This window comes from Cupressus sempervirens, chromosome 10 (assembly GCF_028749045.1).
Source record: "Cupressus sempervirens isolate cs-2001-9-10 chromosome 10, ASM2874904v1, whole genome shotgun sequence".
Classification (NCBI taxonomy): domain Eukaryota; kingdom Viridiplantae; phylum Streptophyta; class Pinopsida; order Cupressales; family Cupressaceae; genus Cupressus; species Cupressus sempervirens.
In genome coordinates, this window is record NC_143127.1 from 353,437,620 (window position 1) to 353,452,758 (window position 15,139).

General features: G+C 35.4%; 1 protein-coding gene across 2 annotated transcripts in view; it reads left to right on the forward strand.

Annotated features, from left to right (window-relative positions):
- The window catches only part of LOC149534044 (Formyl transferase), a 147,152-nt gene that overhangs the window by 70,025 nt on the left and 61,988 nt on the right, over window positions 1-15,139 (forward strand). For both annotated transcript variants that reach the window (XM_089805687.1, XM_089805686.1), the window contains exons 3-4: window positions 3,276-3,387; window positions 8,477-8,653. In XM_089805687.1, coding sequence (XP_089661813.1) covers window positions 3,276-3,387; window positions 8,477-8,653 — 289 coding nt within the window. The remainder of the gene's footprint in view (window positions 1-3,275; window positions 3,388-8,476; window positions 8,654-15,139) is intronic.

Here is a 15,139-nt window from a genome sequence, read left to right on the forward strand (position 1 = left end):
GTGTGAGCCCTTAAAATATACCTTCCCAGTAGAACCATAATACACATACTTGAACCGCAAACCAAAATGTTATGATGCAAAGCAACGCAGACCAAATTATTGTCATCCTGTCAGCCACTCTGACACTGGAGTAGTCAGTTAGCCAAAATCTCAGACAAGCACTTGGACATCACCTTATCATTTTTGAATAGATCTCAATTATTCTGGATTTAAATCTCGAACACAAATTGACATCAATGACAACACTACACAACTTATGTATATTACCAACATGTTACATTTGAATATGTATATATTGGCAGAGTGTTCGAGAGTGGTTTCAGATCTCTAAGAGTGGCAATGCAAATTATAGGTTTTAGAAGATCTTATAAATTCACAAACTTAATTTTAGTAATCAGCAGGCTCCTATTAGCATCGGTCCACTCTCTCTATCTGCCCTGAACTCTAGACCTATCTCTCTTTGTATCACTCTTCTTCTATCCCCTCTCTCTCACCCTCAAACTCAAGCGAGGGTTGCTACCTTCAATCTCGCTTTGGTGTTGGCCCCAAACTCCCATCAAAGTACTAGGCTAAGCAAGTAATACCAATGATGAACCATGATCATAAAAATCAACATAATGCATTTCCTTTGTTGCAAATCTCTATATATTTCTAGTTAAAAATTGTTATGGCTGCTACATCAGCTAGAACCTATCTTAGACGCCTTAGTAGGAAGGATGCAGGCTCCTTTAAGCGATTGAGCTATAGACTTGTAGTTATTGTTTTGATATTTGTTTGGAACATTTGATGTCAGGGGTTTCATATTCCATGAGTTTTGTATACATTTGACAATATTTATATATCTGCAGGTGCTATTTCCTTCAACTATAATTTGTGTTTATTCTTAAGTGATTGTTGTATACTTGGGTATGTGATCAAATTAGATTCGATTTGGTGATGTTATTGCGTCTTTAAGGCTTATTTAATAGAGGGTCCATGAAATAGGTTACAGATCCTTAAAAATCTCTAAATTTATTGGGTTTTCCACTTTGCCGAGTCTGTACTGAGCTGTTTTGCGGAGACCCGAGTTGACTACTCTTGCCGAGTCTGCACCAAGTCCAAGTTTTGGATTTATGGTAGGAAGGCTCCAAGATCTTTCCATCATTATGTGTGCCCTTGACTTTCACCAAATTGCACCTCTTGATTTGAGGGAGTGTCATTCTGTAGTAATCTTTTATTCTATTTTTGCGTTCGTCTAGGGAATTGCCCCAAAAGTCTTTGATGGTAAGCACATATATGAAGGATACCAAAAGTCTTCGATAGTAAGCACATATACGAAGGATACCCAATCGATGGCTTGATCTTTCTGATGGAACCATATCTCTTCCTGGCCTCATATGAGTGCATGGTTAAATGAACCATTTCCTGGTAAACAGTTTTTGCTCTATGAATATTGGAGCATTAATAAGCTCTTACTTTGTTGGAGAAAGAGATTCCAATCTTATGCTTGCTAGCAATCAATTGAATCTCAACTACTTGCTTGCAAATTTCCAGCAAAATTATCTTGTCACTGGAGTATCTGGGGAGTTTGGATATGTTTAAAGAAAGCCATCGTCTTTATTTTAAAAAAATATCTTGAAGTGAGTAAACCAGTTTCCTAAATCAGCAATAGCTTTAGTGGCATTTAGGGGAACCTCTTCACAATAGTCGTTCTATAGGTTTCTAATAAATAACAAACACATTCACTCTGTTAGAATGTTTCCAACTCTCCTTCAGTCTGTCATCATACACTTCAGTGTTTCCAAATCACAATGCACCAACCCGATTAAGACCTGGAAAGTTTGTCTGGAAAGTCAATGGATACACCAAATATGGGTCATATGGAACCTAGAGGTTTCCTACACTTCTATGACTATCAACTGTTCATTCAGAGTATCAACAATAAGAGTTGCACAATCTATCCTTAAATTATCGTAGTTTTAAATGATAAAGTAGCACATCAAAGGATGAAAGTCCTTGGCAGTAGGCTGACCAAAATATCTGCTCAGGACATCTCTGAGATCTTCTTGAATCTCTCTTATGAATGACTTTGGCCATCTTCACCAAGTTTCCATTAATGTTGGTAGCTGGCTTAGTCAAGTTTTCATAACACTATGCTACTGGCTTCATGTCTATTTCGTCCTGATAGGCATAAATGGGGAACCCAAACATTTTCATAATGACCTCACAACGGATATTCAATACTGTTTGGCGATAAGGTCCGAGTATTCTCCTATTCTTTCTATCAAGATACCTCCATTAAACAGATATTTGATACTCTTTTTCATTGTGCAACTTGGTTGTTATTCTTATTTGTTACTGCTGAGCCTATATTTGGCTTGTAGGATCTGTTTCTATTTGCTACAATTTTCTAGGAAATATACCATATATTATTACATAGCTATCAATGCGAGGTTCTTCATCTTACTGCAGTAATCATTTGTTTAGAGAACAATAAAGCAAGTTGAGTTATTTATCCTTTCCTTTCTGTCTGTATTTGCTACAATTTTCTAGTGATACCCTGCCTATCTTCTGTAACAATGTAAGAAGATAAGAATATGATAAGTTGATTATCTTTCCTAGTTATTCTCTCTTGATGGTTTGTTGTCGATTGAATGAAAAAGTGAAAACGGTAAAATTTTAACGAACAGTCACAATATTGTTTTGCTTTTAAAGAAAGGCTGAGAGGAATCCATTCTCGCTCTACAGAGAAACATTTAAATTTAATTATAATGTCATTGTAAACAATATACTGGAAGATAAATGCTCCACTTTCTTTAGGGACTTTGAAATCTGACGTTCATTGATTATATGCCATGTACTTTTTCAGTTTCTGATCTACCTGATAAATTCAGATATTGTGCTTTTTGAATTTTCCAGTTTAAGTTGTATTATCTTATCACTTGGGGAGTTTATAGTAATGAGGCTATTCATATACCAAGTAATACCTTTTGCTAGAATTCATGTAAGGTGCATGTATACTTTGTGTTATTGGAGGATTACTTTGATTGTCTTTGCCAGTGAGCATTGTTTTGCATTATTGCATTACATTACGTTGTGCCATTTCATAGGGATGTTGGATAGAGTGGGATTTTGTAATGGCATATACATAAGTTTCTAGTAATAGTCTTAACCATGGCTGCTGGAACTATATGGTTTAAGCTCATTATTATTCAAGAAAATGAAGTTTTACTTGTTTAGTCTGTTTTAATGTCATTTTTGCTTCCTGGAGTAATTATTATATCTCAGTGTTGCAGGTTGTCAAGCCTCTGTTTATGCAAGGGAAAATAATATTCCAGTTATTATCTTTCCAAAAAGCATGACCGAAACTTCTGGATTATCTTCATCAGATCTTATAACCACTCTCAGGTACATTTTGCCATGCCAAATTTATCTCTAGCATTTCTTGTGCATATGTATGGAGCGAGTTTTACAGGAAAAATATAAAGAGAATAAATGAAATAATGCATGTTCTAAAAGTTTCACAAATCCAAAACAACATTTGGGGTGAAATTCCTTGCTTAGATGTGCTAATGTCTTTCCTTCACTTTGTTATGAACATTAAATAGACATGCTTGCATTCTTTGTTATCTCCTTACCTTGTCATTATTACCAATTTACTCAAGCGATAGGTCAGAGAAAACAGCTAATGGAAGGATGGCCTGTGTTTTAAATACTCCACGGGGTTAAACCTCCCTTTAAAAATGAAATCCTAAATAGAATTGAAATGCTGAAGCTCTGATTACTCAAGAAGTTTTGGCTAACGGATCATCCAAAGCCTCTCTGAGTTGACAAGGGGACAGATTCTGTGGATGGGAGTTTTTTTCTCAGATTCTGGGAACAGCAGAGAGATGGCTTTTAGAATAATTTCTAAAGGTCAATATTTGAAGTTTTAAAATAGAAATGAATAAAGAGTACCAAAAAATTTAAATAACTTAAAGGAAAAGAATATATTTAAAAAATGCAAGCATTTAAATATATCTACTAAAACTATAGACATGAGCTCATGCAATGCCAGTCTAAAACACAATTAATTCAATTATGATGCCAGTGAATTTAACCTAGTGTGTTTGTCTAGTCTTGTAGATGCATTTATGACATTGTCTGACAGAAAATCAAGTTTCAGTGTTCGATGAAGTTCCTCAGGAAAAAAATAAAAAATCCCAGATTGAAGGCTCAACTTGGTGAAAAATGTAGCTACATGCAATTTATCTAACAAATCATCAGTTATAGGGAGATGCAACTTATCTTTTGGTGTCGACTTTTTTGAGCTCTCACTGGGTCCGTATGTGCCAAAAAGTACTTTTCTTGTAGATCATGGTCAATGATGAACAAAATGGCATTTTGTATTGGTCAAGTGCACTTGGCTAAAGCACTTCTTACACAACATTTGATCAATTTGACAGTTTTGCAAATATTGGGTGGTAAGGCACTTGTAGAAAGGAGATTTAGAACATGAGCACACTCCCTCACTAGTAGAAAACTGGTAACCCTTTCTGAAACACCTTATCATGCTCATTGATGATGGCTTTAACTCTTTGTAATAATCCTTGCTTGGTCTAATCAGAAAATTTAATCTTGGGCTAGTGGAAATGTTGTCAAACAGTTGGCGTGGAATCCCTGTATTAAACTATGATGCCACTGAAGTATTCTGACTCCAATAATACAGCAGATATGACTAAGGTAGTTTTATTAATGCAGAGATCACTTACAACAATATGTCTAAAAAGAATAATGATTTCAGTTTAAATACCATGTACGGTTTACTGTTCAGAAGCAAAGCAAGAGAATGGAACAATATCACACAGCATAATTCATTATGCGAAGCACAAAGAAATAGCTTTTCAATCCCAAACAATGAAATAGTGGAACCTGGAATAAAGCGGATGCCTGTAGGTCAGTCCGACCACTTTGGAATCACATATGGATGTATATCTTGGCACATATCAGTTCAATTCCTACTGGAATGCATAAATCTGGAAATTGTGATCTGTTCTCCCCACTGAGATGACCTGATTGAGGATGATCTTGACTCGGCTCTGACTGTTGGCAGTAACTGGTGAAACCGTCTGCAGCTGCTATCACACCTATGCAATACTGAGACAACTGACAGCAGCTTTTACCTCACCCCCGACTACTAACTATGTTCTTCACTTTGACTTCCGGCCACTGCCCTCACACCTGTACGTAGACTCCTTCCCATGGTGAAACCTTAGAGTGTCACCCAGCCGGATATCACAGAGACTCGGCCTCCATTGCCGCAGAACTGCTGTCCCTGACTTCTACACTCATACCACATACTCCCTTAACCTGTCAACTATGTAGGAGCTGGAGGAATGCACACATTTCCAGTCGATAAATGAACTGTAAATAACTTGCTGGGATACTTACTCCTTCCAGTCAATTTCTATTTGTAGTCAGAGATTAATACTGCTGTTGTATACCTAAATGTTGTTTGAACACTTAGGAGAGCTGCTGGGGCTACATCCAGACTCTCAATGACTTAAGGGGTTTTGTGCTTAAGGCAGTCAGTCACATCAAAGCAACCGATTTTCAAATCAATATGTTAATTTTTTTTCCATGGTCTCAATCCCAATGTAGCTCCACGCTTTTAAAACCTCGATATGAGGGAAGACACAAACAGCTAGGCTTTGTGGGATTAAAAGCCAATTTCGTCTTTTAGTCACTTAAGTTACTTTATAACTTTATAATAACATTAAAATATTTAAATAAATCACTTAAGTCACTTGAACTTTAATATCTCCTGAAATACTTGTCTGATTGCCATGCCGTCTGAAATAGGAATCTCTCCTCGTAATTCCCTATGTGACCAAATACACTTTCTAAAAATAGAAAGGGTCCATCTCTATTACTCCTGACTTACTATACATAGTAAGTATGGCAAATGGAGTCCAAATGATATCAAACGAAGGCCAAATCCATAAATTGCTGAATGTTGGAGATCAATCAATCTTGAGAAGACCCTCTAACCATCCTTATTAGCCTACGAGGGTCCAATATTAGGCCAATCCCTGAAATTCTGATGCTGGCAACAAATGGGGACATTACACTCGTGTATTAGAATATTACTAAATTATTTAAAGATAAGGTTTACAATTGCAATAAAGCCACTTTAGTGGCTTTCTATTTTCTTTGTTTGTTTTCTTAGCGAGTCATGTAATGTTTGTTTGTTCGGGTGGTTTATTCTCCAATCTTTGCGCACATTTTATACATCTTATTTGTCATGTACAATTTACTCTGTATGCCAAAATTTCATTTGTAATTCTAATGCATCTTTTTATAACTAATTTTTCAAGTACTATACCTTCATTTCTGCTGCCCCTCATTGCCATCCCCAAGCTTAGGCCCTTGATCTTCTTGTGCCCAAAACTCATGACCATTGCACCTTCATCGAGAAATCCTATAGAGTTTGGTATTTTTTGGCTCTTCTTATTAAGAAGGCATCTCTGATATACTTACATCGGCTGCTACATACATCAAGGAGAATGATTTAGCACAATATTTGAAATGAGATGCTCATTTATGCCAATTCCTACTTTGGAGTGTTCAGTATATCTGTCTTCACTTCTTTGTTTTACTTAACCATGATGACTATAGAAGAAGATGAATGTATGTAACCATCTCAAGCTTGTCCACCATCCCTCCAGAATTCAAATTTCCTTCTAGGATAGGATTAGAAAGAGTACCAAGTATTCTTTTCATGCTTTGAATATTGAAATGGTACGAATTTGGTAAATTCAATTTTATCATTAGCCTCATTGCTATTCAGGTGGACCAGTCTGTGGATTAAAGTGCAAGCAATATTCTAGTATGTTTTGGAACTGCTATCTGGTTCATTCTTTTCAAGGGAACTCCTGACCCTCTTATTGTGATTTCCACGGTGCAATTCCAGACATAGTTTCTAACATTTCTCAAAATTTTCATCATTCATGTCATAGTGCACAATGTGATTTTGGGTATCATTATTTGTAAAAAAAATAGTAGCAGTACACTTCTTGCCACTTAACTTCCCCTTTTGCAATTGCTATTTTGTGCATATGAAGAAGATGATGCACCCTTTTCCTTGTCCATCTCAAAATAATAGGCTTGTGAAAATTCTTCATGTTTATATTATGCTGGGGTCCCATGGAAGGGGGCTTTGCAAAAAATAGAGCTGGAGCTTCTTGCTACTTTATAGGAAAATTTTAAAGGTGCTGATCCCATGAATTTTGTAGTCTAGTTCAGCTTTAAAGCTTAAAACTGTCGTTTAAGAAAGCTGGTGGTCTCATGAATACAATACCCTTTTTTTCAATATTTTTTGCATTAAATTTTTTTTTTCCTCCAAAATTACTATTTAGGAAAATTCTAATTTAAATATTTAGCACCTAGCAAAAAAAATTTCCTATGCTGTTGGGGCAATTTTTTGCCCACCTCCTTTTCACCTGCTTAAATGTGAAACACTGAAAAATAGAAGCTCCTGTTTGGAATGAGAAGATTTCAAATGATCTTGTAGCTCAACAATTTTTTTTACATTGGACCACCCTCTTCCTTAAAAATAGAGCTTAAGCCCTCCTCATGGGACCCCTGCCTTAGGCTTGGCCATTACTACAAGCCTATTTAGATGGTGATGAAGTCTTCTATTAATCTTTTTCAAGATTTTGTGGTTTCATACATCTTTACTATCTGACTGGTTGTATTTAGAAATTCACTTCTATACCCCGTTACACTTTGACTTCATCTTTGCTTAAAATATTGCCAACTAGACCTTTTCTCTGCATTACTAGCATGATAGAATTTGTTCTAGAGTTAGCTTTCATCATGTCTAGAAATTCATTGAATGGGCCTATTTTTGAATGTATGATCAGCCAATTTTATATAGTGAAAGAGATCTCTGTTTTTTACTAATAATATGCATAATATCATATTAATTGCACCACAAGAAACTGCACATAATTAAGGAACAAAACTGCTTTTATACCAACCTGATTTGTAATGAAAATATATATTCTATAGCTAACTCATCAGCACAATTTTTAATTTATGTGTAATTGCCTTAATCATTTGTGTTGTCCTCTAGGTACTTTGTTAGGAAAACATTAAATTACCTTATCCTTTTGATGCGTAGTGTTGAAATTTTGTTGTAGGTAGTTTCACACCTGAATTGAAATCAAGAAGTAGAAGGGAAAAAAAAACAATTGTAACATGGGATTTATCTAGAGAACCTCAATGTAGAAAACTCCAAAAGAGTTGAGCTGTACCTCTTCTTGCTACAATCTCCATACAACGTTTACAGGCCTACTTACCTCTTTAAGTTGTCCATGAATATTGCATTCTGTTAAGTATTGACTTTTGGACTCTTACGATCAAGTTGCATGTGGAAAATTTCTTCTTTCAGTTAAAACATCAATTTATTTTAATGCTAAAACATTCTCATTTCTAATCTTTTACTTTCTTTTAGGAACTTTGAGATCAACTTCCTTCTCCTAGCAGGTTACCTGAAATTAATACCAGAAGAACTTGTTCAAGCATTTTCTAGATCAATTTTGAACATCCATCCATCACTTCTTCCGGCATTTGGGGGCAAAGGTTACTATGGGATGAAAGTGCATAAAGCTGTTATTGCTTCTGGAGCAAGGTAAAGTCATTTTATTTATATTTTGTCATCTGAATTGTTTTAATTCCTGCTTTGTCTATATTTTCAATTGTTATAATAGCATTTGCTTGCTATATGATGCACATGAGATGATTTTTTCATACCCTTATAATATTTCTGTCAAGGTATAATTTAATTTTTTGGATGAATGTGTTATAGGCTGTAGTGCCACAAAGCATTAGCTGATGGGGTATCGGTATGATTTTGTATTGTAACAACTAAAAACTCAAATCATAATTTAACTTACTGCAAGCCGCTAAGAAAAGCACTAGGTAACCATGGTTGTCCCACTCAATGTTATAGGACTTGGTGAATCTGGCAAGGACTTGGCGAATTTGGCAAGGACTCAGCAAGGTGGCCAAAATGAGGCAAATTGCCTTTGGACTCGGACTCAACAGAGTCCTCGCTGACTCACTGAGTCCCATTAGGATGCCTCAGCTGATGGGCAATGTCCAAAAAGTTCATTAAAACACATTTTTTAATGTTTTGGTTTTGTTGTTTTTGGTTTGTAAAGCATGAGTAAGATCTAAAAAGGTCATTCTATCGCTTGCAAACACAAATAATAAAGAAAGAAGAGTTGAGGGAAGAGTATTGGGGTTTTGGGAGATAGATTAGCAAATTGGTTGGCTCTCATCTATCGGTTGCTGATTGTTTGTGCCACTTTGTAGCTTGCATCTAAGCATTGATAGGAGTTGAAATAAGCATTTGAAGGAGGCTTTTTCAAACTTGGGTTGCATTTCCATTTCTAGAGAAAATTTGAAGAGGTAAGTGTTAGAAATAATAAAATCAAAATGAACTAAAATTAAAGAATTATAAATTAATCCAAGAGAGTTTGTGATGAACATAATTACCATCATTTATAAGAGCTTTCCAAGATTAGTGCAAAAGAGGAGACAAGGATTTTGAAAGGGGAAAGCAAAGAAAACCCCTTGTGAATTATATGAATGAGGCAAATGCCTAAGAATGAAGAAAGAGAGAGTAGGAGATAATGTGAAGCCATAGAGCTCATTACATGATCTACATCGTGATTGTATCTTTAGAATGAGAGAGAAGCATCTCTTATAAAGAGATGAGAACAAGAGTTATTTGTAACTCCCAAGTGAATGATTGCCACATTCATAAGTGTGTGCATAACAAGTGTCATAATCCTCTTAAGGAGGAATAACTATTTTCCTTAATAAAGGAATTACAAAATAGGCTTGTCCTCACATGTGGACTAGAGGACAAACAACATAATGGATACCTTGGTTTATCCCATTTAATAAATACAACCAAGGAAAGATTACCAATTCTAACACCCCCCTTTAATCTTTACTTGAGGAAATTACATCAAAGGGTATTAAACCCAAATTTTGCAATGATATGCTAAATAGCAGCAACTTGATCTTTTAGAGTGTCTTCAATTGTGCAAAGGTCTCTTGTGAGTGTATATAAATCTTCATAGAGCCAAGAGAGAAGTTTAAAAAGTACACCAAATAATATTGTCTTATATGTGCCTAGATGGATTACCTGAAAAACATAGACACAAGAAACAAGACAACTATCCACAAGGAGTATTTCATTTTATATTCGAATTAGAAATCCTTTTGAATAAGAAAACTCTCATAGAGAAATAGAGAGGAAGATACAACATGTTACCACAAGGCAATGGAGTCAACCTGATATCAAGATAAAGTATATGCTCAAAATATTATCAATAAGCACAAAAAGTTTGATCAGTGTTCTCATGAAAAGTATATTATACTAATGTACTAATTACCACAGACAAGGCCAACTAATGATACTTGCATCAACATTGCATCAACCATGTGGATATAGACAGTCCACTTAATGAATCATCCCACTGCAAGTTAATGGGGGCGTCCCTCCATAACATGCATGACTCATGATCTAAGCAATAAAGTATGCAAATCATTATCACATTAATATATGAAAATAAAGTAAAAAGAGAGACATGCTGATCAAATTAGTATTATCATGATTTTTGTTAGGATACTCAAATGAATGGATTATGAGGGTTTAACAACATATTGCCTTCAAATTGAATCAAATCATCTGAATTTGGAGGGAAAACTCCAATAATAGTATCCTCTTCATTGAGGAACAAAATAGAATATCAACCTCCATAAATATCAACCTTTCAAAGTAGAGCATATAGAATCAAATGGAGGGAAACTCCATATAAATATCAATCTTTCAAAGTGGAACCAATAGAACCAAATAGAGGGAAACTCCATATAAATATCAATCCTTTCAGAGTAGAACAAATAGGATCAAATGGAGGGAAACTCCATATAAATTGAGTGCACACCAATATAGGATGGAGGGATACTCCATGGGCCAGATAAGGAAACTATGTATCAGTTATACTGAGGGGACCTACATAGTTAACCTTGAAAAATTGGCTCCCTATGCAACTCAAAAAAGAATATCATATAAATCATGTAAATCAATGGTATAAAACCATAAAGTGCCAACATGGGCATAGAACGATGCTATAAAAGCATAAAAGTGCAACTATGTGCACATCAAAATATCACAATGAAGGCAAATGTGTAAGATAACTCATAATCCAATCAGAATTAAGGTAAATGTAGAGATCCAAGTAAGATCAATGAAAAAATAAACAAATATGGATATCAAGTATAAAACTCCTTTCAGGGTAAACATGAGTACTTAATTCATTTTGTGAAGGTATATATCAATTTCTTAATCATAATAGTCATAAATAAAATTATATATTTATCTAGGTATATATGTGTGCACCCATATATACTTAAATAAATATATGATAAGTCACAATATTGAGAAGAAAAAATATATATCAAGTAGAATATTTAAGGATATTATAAAGTTGGGAAATTTGGTTATTTTGTTATTGTAATGTAAATAAGGAAAATAATCATTATATCGGTTATTTGGTTTTAAGCCAAATATAGCCAAAATCAAGTATAAAAGGGGGATTATTTTTCTTTTAAGGACAATGAGAATTTTGGAGGAATTTGAATTGTCTTGGGAAAATAATTTTTGAGTGATCTTGGAGAGAATTTTTGTAAAGGGAGAAGGAATTTTGCTCTTATGTGAGATTTTGTAAGCACAAAGACTTTCTGAGGTGTCTTCAAGTGCTAGAAAAGAGACTATGAAGGCTCGGAGCCTGGAATTCGTAACGAAGCAAATTTGGTTGGCAAATTTAATAAAGCAGTCCCCCAGATTGAGAAGCGGACCCAAAGACGTAGTCTTGACAGGGTGAACTCCATTATCAAAATGTTTGCATCTCTTTTCTATCTCTTTCTTTTCCTCTCATTTCTTTCTGTTTATTTGTTCTTTCTTTTATGTAATTAAACACAGTTAAATTAAGTGTTTAAATCACAAATCTTGTAATTTCAATGGTTAAAGACATATAGCCATGCAATTACTGCCAGGATTAGGGATTAAATCTGTAATTTGGATAAAGATTATAAATTTGTAAATCCTAGTTTATAGATCAATGTCAGAGGGCAAGGCGAAAGTGTGAAAAGTGGAGCCCGACAATTTTCCTCTTTAGAGTTAATTATCAGATTTTTTCAGAGTCGTTGAAGTGTGACAAGTCCTCATATCCAAAATATGCATACGTCTATGATCATTTTCAAAACTTGCATGGTGATTTTTGAGTGCAGAGGTCTCGGTGTTGTCAGACATGAGAATGTCCGACAACTCTGAAGAGAAGGGGGAGTTAGAGAATTCAATGATTGGGTAAAAGGAAAGAATGTGAGGATGTTAGGATTTTTGGAGTTATCAGAGGTTGACAACTCCAAAACTCCAAAGCCTGCTCCCGCTTTAGACTCGAAATGGACTAAACAAGACTTGGGACTTGAGGATAATAGAACCTTTGGATAGAAAGGAGTCCAAAAACTCCAAATGTCTGATACTTCGAGAGACTTAGACAAAAGCAACAAGACACAAGACACCATTGTTAGGATTAGAGAGACAAAATCAACAATTTCATGCAAACATAACCAATAACACCAAGGAATAAAGCACGCATAAATTAAACAAAAGACACAAAGATTTAATGCGGTCCACCCAATCCCTCAGCTACGTCCACCAAGCAGCGAGTCAAATATTATTATCTACTAACTCAACCTGATTACAATCTGCAATCCCTTGCAACTCAATACCGCTACAAGAAGCTACTAAATCATCATTCATTGTAAAATCCCTAACCCTAAGCCATTTTATACAAGACTTATGTTTGTTACAAAATTAGGGCTAGAATATGTCAGCCAATAGAAAAATAACTCCCGATGCCTTTTATATAATAAAGTCATTTTTGGCCTCAAGGGCACTGCCCCTGGACCCCAAATCTGTGTAAAAAATTTGCGAGAAAACTGTGACGAAGGAAGTGGGGAAATATTTATCTTTGAGTCTGATTTGGCTCCACATAACAACTATCTATTGGGTTTGAGAGACATTGGGGTTTTTAGAGTTGCGAGAACCTTGAAACCTTGAAAGGAGTTGGACTATTAGACTACGAAAGTGGCAATCAAACCTGAACATGAAACCCCTCACATGGAAAACACTATCCCAATGATTACCAAACATACATTGGTTATGACCTCAATACTGACTAAAAGGCAAACCACTTTGACCATGACCCAAACCCTAAGCATAAAAAACCAAAATGATTGAACCAAGAGAGGTGACTAGAATTCCCTCGACAAAATTGAACCGAAAATGAGAAGGCGAGACCCTACCCACCTTAGGCAAATAAAGAAACAAAGGTAGTGCGAGGAGCTGTAGTAACATAACTTAGACACACCAATCTCTCTTGCAAGCGACTAGTAGACAAGATTGAAGAGTTGAAGGCTCAAAAATTAGAAGACAAACTAACACAATGACCAAAAAATGAAAGCCGAAAAACTTTTGTAGACACAAAAAGGTGATGACATCAACATCCGTTAACCCTTATGACTCAGAGATTTCAAATGTTTCAGACTTGTTCGAATACAACAAGTTTGAAACGTCAAAGGATTGACTCATCAAGGCAAAAGTCACTGAAGACATTGAGACTTCGGAGGTGTTGGTGATGTTGGACATCTAGCATTGTCAATCTCTAAAAAGGACTTAAAGATAAAACGACCCAAGACTTAGACATTTCTGAGTTGTTTAGGTCAGGGATGTCCAAAACTCCAATCCTTTCTGATGGTTCGGAAATACCATAAACTAAACAAACTTCCAAACTTGTTGGAGTTATTTGTGTTTCGGAGTTTCGCAACTTTGATAGCTCTAAAAGTTCGAAGATGACTAAACATTGGAAAAAACAAAAAAAAAAGGGAAGAAAGACTGACAAACACAAGACTCAATCAAACATGAAAGACCCAAAAAGACTAAGTAGGGCAACCTGAAACCAGACCCAAGAATTTGAAACACTCAGAAGTGCACACAATTTGATACATTGGAAAAGCTTAGGTAACGGAACCAAGAAAGACCAAAGACACAATAATTGAAAAGAAGGGGGGTCCCCATTTCTGCAAATGCTCGAAATGGGGTGTTTATTGTGAAACCACAACTAGTACAACTTTCAGTTTGCTTAGTAGGAATCATTATCTATACCCCTGTCATTGGTCTTCCTAGATATTACTTGATGTATACTTGTCGTTTGGAAGATGACTTTTTCTTATGTGGGGGGGGGGGGGGGGGGGGGATGATGTAGTCGACATAAAATGCTTATTGCTATGTTTGATAATATTGGTTATTTGTTAGTATATGAATTGTCGTCAATGTATTAATTTGCATTTGTACTTATGTGTTTGATGTATATTTATGTATTTGATCAAATTAGCTTCTATTTGAGGATTTTATTGTGTCTCTTTATTCAAAAATGGGTGCATGAAACAAGTTTTAAATTCTTAAAAATCTCTAAATTACAAGGGCTTTTTTACTTTGTGAAGTCATTGGTGAGTCAAAAGTTGAGCCAACCTTGTTGAAACCAAGCCTAGTTGGAGTCTGGGAGCCTTGTTATTATAATATAAAATTGATTATTTCCTTCCAAGGCTTCATGAGGTCAAACACCTCTCGGCAATACTAGATTTGGTATTAAAAACTCCCCTAGGTGGTTTTTTTTATTTCCATTTTGGCACTACAACTGTTCTTCAAATCTGAGTTTTAGTTGTTGGGGTTGCGAAGATGGTCAAATTTGGTGTGCTTTGGAGAGGTTTTTTGTTGCTAATCTTTAGGTGATAGATTCATGTGATTTCAATGAACTATTGATGACTTCTTTGACATGTTGTATACTTGTAAGCACGCCATATTCATTCTCTTGGATGTACCTTTGTTGATGTCTTATTGTTGGTATGAAATCCATTACTTTCATTGTTTTGAGGTCACAATGATTATACAAGAATAGACCGTACTGCTAGTGTTTGCAGATTTGGCTGCATTCCTAGGCATACCTTATCGAAGGAGGCATGAAAAAGTGGTGATTGAGAC